Here is a 5,872-nt window from a genome sequence, read left to right on the forward strand (position 1 = left end):
CACGGGTTGATATGGGGCACCTCGCAGGCCGAGGAGCTGGTCCATGCCCAGCACTGCTGGCTGCCCTGGTAACTCGTGCAACAAATAACAGCTTTCCCCACAACACAACGCCTTCCCAGTGCCCGTAAAGCTGCCATCCAAGGCTGCCCTGCTCACACCGTCCAGACACCAGCTTGGCTTTTCCCAGGGAAATTTGCTAAGACCCGGGCTGTGGCAGCAGCCAGGCAGGCACAGCCGACGTGGCCAAGCACCCTCAGTCCTTGAAGCTGCGAGATGGGCGGCCATGTGGTCCCCCCGGCCCTCTGGAGCGAGGTTTGGGGAAAGGAGAAGTCCCTGCGAGCTGATGACATGAGAGGCTGGACCACTTCTGCCTTAGCAGGGAGAGAAGAGGAAGCAGGACGTGGCCTGTGGGTCTCACCGGGGGTGCAGAGGGAACAGATATTGCTGGTGGTAGAGGGGCCAGGCCGGCTATCTGGGCACGGCGGAAAGCAGGGAGAACGCGTGACCCCCCCCACTACACAGGTCACACACAGGGCCCAGCACTAGCTTTTCTTTAGCAAGGCCACCCCTTAAAAAGTTTCACGGGCAGAAGGCATTCCCATCCGTAACGAGCCCACCCTGCTGCTCTTTCACTGCTCCGTGCCAAAAGTAAACCCCTCCTGGCTCCAGTGCCGATAGCAAGAAGCAGTGCTAACGCTGCAGAGATGCGGCCACCTCTGGGGTGGAGCAGAAAGGAGACATTTCTCTTGGCAAGGAGGCTAGGAAGGATCATTGGTGATGGTGAGCCCACCCGCAGAGGCTGCTTCTGGTCCCCATGCAGAGACGCAAGGGGAACGAGCCAGAATTTGAACTAATGGATCTCCAGGCCAACTACCTGGATGCATCCCAAAAGCCAGGATAGGATCCAGCCTGAGCTGGCTGAGTGACAAGTGCCCCCTGTTAATGTGAGATCTCTTGCAGGGGTACAATGCTGCCCGGGCACGGCCCTGCGCCGAAACGGGCCGTGAGCTGGCCTGGCCCAAAGGGGAAACTCCACGGAGCAGCGGGGGCTGCAACATGGGAGCAAGCTGCCCCTCAGCCTTTCCCTGATGTGGGGGGACAGAGCCAGGAGCCACGGTACCCGTGAGCTGGAGCCATCCCCACGTCGTACGGCAGCTCCAGGTTCAAGATACGGCCAAAGCTGAGCCCAAAGTCGGCTCTGGCTGGGTCCCGGTGCAGAGGGAAGGCGGGCAAGGTGACCTTTGCCATCTGCAAACACAATCTAAGTTGGTTCGTTGTCCTGCCTTCAAGGCCTCCTGCGCCCGGAGACGGCCTGGCTATCTAGCCTGGCCTCACGCCCTCCCATCTCCATCGATCCTTGCCTTTCTTATGCTTCGGCTGCAAGCGCTCCGGTTGCTGTCTGCGCTCCGTGTTTGTACCGCGCCGAGCGCCGGGCACCCCCGGCTCCTTCCGGAGCAGAGTGGGCCCAGCCCAACTGCACCGGTTTTGAGCTGGACCCATGAAAAACCAGCAGTGCTCAGGGCAGGGTTGGGGAAAGGAAGGTGCCCGAAAAGCAGAGCTCTGCTACCCTCTTGTGCCGGGACCTCGGCAGCACACGGCCCCGTCGCTGGATGCCCAGCGCCCTGCCAAGGGGAGAGGGAAAGCAGGGACTTTCTGCCCTGGCGAGCCGGAGCATCCAGCCACGCGAGGGTGGAGCAGGCTGCTCCAAGAGGGTCTCTTAGCCCGTGGAGGAGAGGGGCCCAATGCAGCTATGCAGAGCTGATAATGTAAAGTAGCTCCGAGGCTTTTTAAACTTGAGGCCCCCCCTCAGACAATGCCAGCTCTTGGCTTGTTCTTGGACTAGTGAAATAAAATGACTCAGAAAGGTCACAGGTTTTGATATCGCAGATCCCTATTTGAAGTCTCCGAGACCCTCTTGCAAGTCGTGCATACACACCCGAGACAGCACGGTACCCCGCGGCAGCCTTAAAAGGATCTCAAGATCCCCCGGTTGGGAATCATCCATCTGAACAGGTAATCAGCTTTGTTTCCTGTATAGGGGAAACCAAGGCATGGAGACAAAATGCCCCAACTGAGGTTTTTAAGGGAGTTTGTAGTAGACCTGGGAATTGAACCCACTTCGCTGAGTCTTAGCCAAGCACCTTAGGCTCACAAACAGGTGCTCAGTCCCCGCCACAGCCATGCAGTGCACCAGTCACGCAATTTAGCTGCTATTTGTTCCTCTACCGAAGGAAGCGAAAATGCACCCTCTCGAGAGCAGCAGTTTTCACAAGCCAGCCCCATTGGCTATCTCAGAGCAGGGTGGATCGGGGGCAGAGCAGGGGAGCAGGAGCAGGCACTGGAGGCTTTGCCACCTCCGATTTGCCCTGCACAGGCCCTGGGGAGGAACGTGCCTTTCAAAGGGAACTAAATCCGGGTCTTTTGCTACCATGACGTTTGTCTGGAGGCATCTCCTGCTGCTCTGGAAACAGCGAGAGAGGGAAAAAAAACCCCCTCAGGTCTCACTCCAGCACCCGGGGATGCAGGGGTGAAGGTTTAATCCCCTCTCCCCCCCCCCGGCCCAGAGGCCAGCGAGCCGGACGCACAGGGCAGGCCCTTCCGTATAACGCCGCCGCGATGTCTGCCCGCGCCGCGGGACCTGGGAGCAGCGTGGTGCATGGTGCTCCGCAGCCCGGTTGGGCAGGGTCTGCTCCACCCCGAGGATGCTGGAGGCAGGAGCGGGTACCTCTGCTTCCTGCTGCCAGGGTTGCAGTCTAGACAGGCCCCGTCCTACCCGGTTGAGAATCACAGGTCTCAACCGCTTTGTTTCCTGGACTGAGGAAACTGAGGCACAGAGATGAAATGCCCCCACCGAGGTCTCCAAGGGAGCGCTGGGAATTGAACCCACCCCTGAAGCTCCCCCACACACGTGGGTCCTTCATCCAGTTGCCCCGAGCACGGTCTGGAGCCCGGGGCAGATCCATGCCGCTAGCACGAACCCAAGCACAGCTGTTCTGCACCTCTGGCTGCAGCAGCCTGGGCCCTTTCCTCGTGCACCGCCACCCCCTCCATCCCCAGGCCTGGGAGACGGGTGAGCTGGCGCGTTTCCTGCCCAGCTGGGCGCGCAGACAATGCACCAAAGAGCCCGGCTGGGGGGAGAAGCCGACACCACCCCCTTCCCTATCCCGAGAAGGCAGGAAGTTCCCAGGGTGAGACATGGAGCAGGTGCCTTGTGAGCTCAGCTCTTCCTCCTGGGAAGCATGAGGCCTCAGTCGCCGCTGAGCCCGTGGAAAACCCTGCACCGTGGAAGGAGCGGGCTAGGGGCCACAGCTGCTGCAGAAGCAAGGGCCTGAAAAGTGCTTGTGAGCATACAACGGGGGCTACTCCGATGCCCCCAGCCTGGGGCTGTGCAGGGGCACTGCGGGGATGTGGGGCTCAAAGCAGCCCCCACTGCATAGCTGCAGAGGCAGACCACGCAAGGGGCCATACAGGCCACGAGAGATCCTGCACCACGCTGCTGGGGCAGGAGGTGCCAGGGACCTGCCCAGGAGGGTCATTCCCACAGAGCCAAGACCCAGAGCGGTACCAGGAGTGAGGCCAAGCTGAGGCAAGGGGTGGGTGGACAAGCCCACGTGCTAGAAAACCAAGTAACCGCAGGTAAAATAAGACATTCAGGGCCTTAATACCCTCAACACGAGTCATCAAGGCCCTCTTCCCCCCGCACCCACACACACCAAGGAGGCCGTATCCGGGCACAGGTAGCCCATACTCCTCCACCTGGTGTCAGGGGGGCACCGTCTCCTCCGATGGGGAGGTCAGGGCTGCAACCCACCGGGGAGGGGACAGGCAGAGCAAACCCCAGGACAAGAGACTGCATGGAGAAGCTGGAAAAATTCATTTCGTAGCAATTAATTGGGAACGTCAAGCACCCGCCACCATCCCGCGTGCTGTGCCGGCTGCCCCCGGGCCGCGAGGGGCCGTCTGCACAGCCCCTTCCTGGAAGCCCGCAAAGGCCCCGGCACACAGCCAGGCTCGGCTCCCACCCACGTGTGCAAGGCTCCTACAGAGACCGGCTCGACACCCCCGTGCCTCTGCCCTCCAGTCTGGGGCTGGCTATGAGGAAGACAGCCCCCCACCCCAGCCAGGCACCCCAGTCTGGATGGCTGCCCGGGGGCATAGCTCCGCGAGGCTGAGATGGGGGCAGATCCAAGCAAGCCCGACTCTGGTCATGACGGCGCGGGGCTGGCTTGCCGGGCGATCAGCGAGATCCACTCCTGCCGCTCGCTCCTAGGACGGGGCAGAGAGAAGAGGCATCTTGATGAGAACCGAGCCCTTCCCTGCCCACACCGCCAGCTCAGGCATCTCCAAGGGGGTTATCATCCCCTGCCCCGCAACTTCTTTGGAAACGGAGGTATCGCTCCCAGCCGTGCCGTATGGAGGGCGAGTGTCGGGCTTCACCGACCCTAGTCTGGGCTGGCCCCACACTCACGCGCTGGCGGCCCGGAGGAGGAACTCGGCGCCGGCCCCGCGGTGGTTTTGGGAGAGGCGGAGGCGGAAGGCGAGGTCGGCCTCGAGGAGCTCCGCTTTGACGTGGTTGGCATTGGCGTAGTCCTGGACGGAAAACCGGCCATCCCTACGAGGGAAGAGGGGGTCACATGAGGGCCTGGGAGCACCCACGTGCCCCCTGGCATGCAGGGCGAGGGCGTCCCAATGGCCCCACGGGAGACGGGCACGCAGCCAGACTCACTCCCTCCGCCGGGACAGCAGCAGCAGGTCGCTGAAGAGGTGCAGGTGGATGGGCTTCCTGCTCAGGCGGGGGCGAGACCCCGCAACGCCGTCCTGCGGGAGGACGTGGGTCAGCTCCCCGGCCCGGACCAGCCAGCGCCCCCGGCTGATGAGTGGGATGGCCTGGACACAGAGACGGCGCAACGTACAGCACCTGGTGCGGGACGACCACCCCGCACCGCTCCGGGGACAGGGTCGGGCCCTGCCATACACCCATGGCCCCTAGCAGGCCTGTTGCTTGCAGCAAACATCACTCCATCTCAGCGCACATGTCAAGGCATGGCATGGCATGGCATGACCCTGCAGCACCCACTGGGCTTCCCTCTCCCCCTGGCCTGTGCCCCCTGCCACCCCTGCCCGTGGCCCTCACCTTGGTCTTCAGGAACTCCACTTGCTTCTCCAGCAGCACCAGCTCCTCCGTCTGCTTCATGCGCCGCACGCTCTCGTTGCACTCGGACACGATCTGGAGAGAGGCCGGGAGAGCCGCGGGTCCCTCCCAGCCCCACCAGGCCCCGCGCCCCAGCCTCCCCTCCCCAGCGGGCATCCAGGACACGGAGCTCCCTGCAGCGGAGAGACCTCCTGTCTGCCCCTGCCTGCAGCAGCCACCAGCCTAGCTCAAGAAGGGGCGATGCCAAGGACCCGGAGCCGATCTCAGGCACCGGCTGGGCGTCGCGCCGCATTGGGCGTGGCACTGTCACCTGCACCCACAGACCAAGAGACTGTCCTGGTGGCTGATCTCATTCAGGGAGCATCTCTGGCCCCTGCTCCTTTGGCGGTGTAATTAGCTCAGCTCCTCCCTGCCCACCACCTCATGCCTCAGAGCAGAATCAGGCCCGCGGGGGGCACGCTTACCTCCCCCACGGCCTTCAGGGCAGCGCCGATGGACTCCCCCAGCTCGGAGCCCGCCGGGGCCAGCTTCAGGATGCTCTGCAGGGTGGGGGGGACGGTCAGGGGGACGGGCTGGGGTGGGGGGCACCCCGTCTCCAGAGAGGGATGCTAGGGGCCACCTCATGCACCCCTGCGCCATGCACCCTGCGCACCTCCAGCAGCATCTTGAGGCGGGTGATCCTCTGGAAGGGCAGCACCAGGAAGGACTTGAGGGGATGGC

The 5,872-nt window shown here is 63.0% G+C and overlaps 1 protein-coding gene across 1 annotated transcript in view; it reads right to left on the minus strand.

Annotated features, from left to right (window-relative positions):
• Positions 1–3,139: 3,139 nt before the first annotated feature.
• LOC102370145 (rho guanine nucleotide exchange factor 19-like) overlaps positions 3,140–5,872 on the minus strand; it is a 6,430-nt gene continuing 3,697 nt past the window's right edge. Inside the window, 6 exon segments of the mRNA XM_014519728.2 lie at positions 3,140–4,266; positions 4,469–4,612; positions 4,727–4,887; positions 5,135–5,227; positions 5,617–5,691; positions 5,805–5,872. The exon segment at positions 5,805–5,872 is cut by the window's right edge and continues 56 nt beyond it. Of these exon segments, the coding sequence (XP_014375214.2) occupies positions 4,206–4,266; positions 4,469–4,612; positions 4,727–4,887; positions 5,135–5,227; positions 5,617–5,691; positions 5,805–5,872 (602 nt within the window). The 3' untranslated portion in view covers positions 3,140–4,205.

Source organism: Alligator sinensis, unplaced genomic scaffold, assembly GCF_000455745.1.
Source record: "Alligator sinensis unplaced genomic scaffold, ASM45574v1 scaffold512_1, whole genome shotgun sequence".
NCBI lineage: Eukaryota > Metazoa > Chordata > Crocodylia > Alligatoridae > Alligator > Alligator sinensis.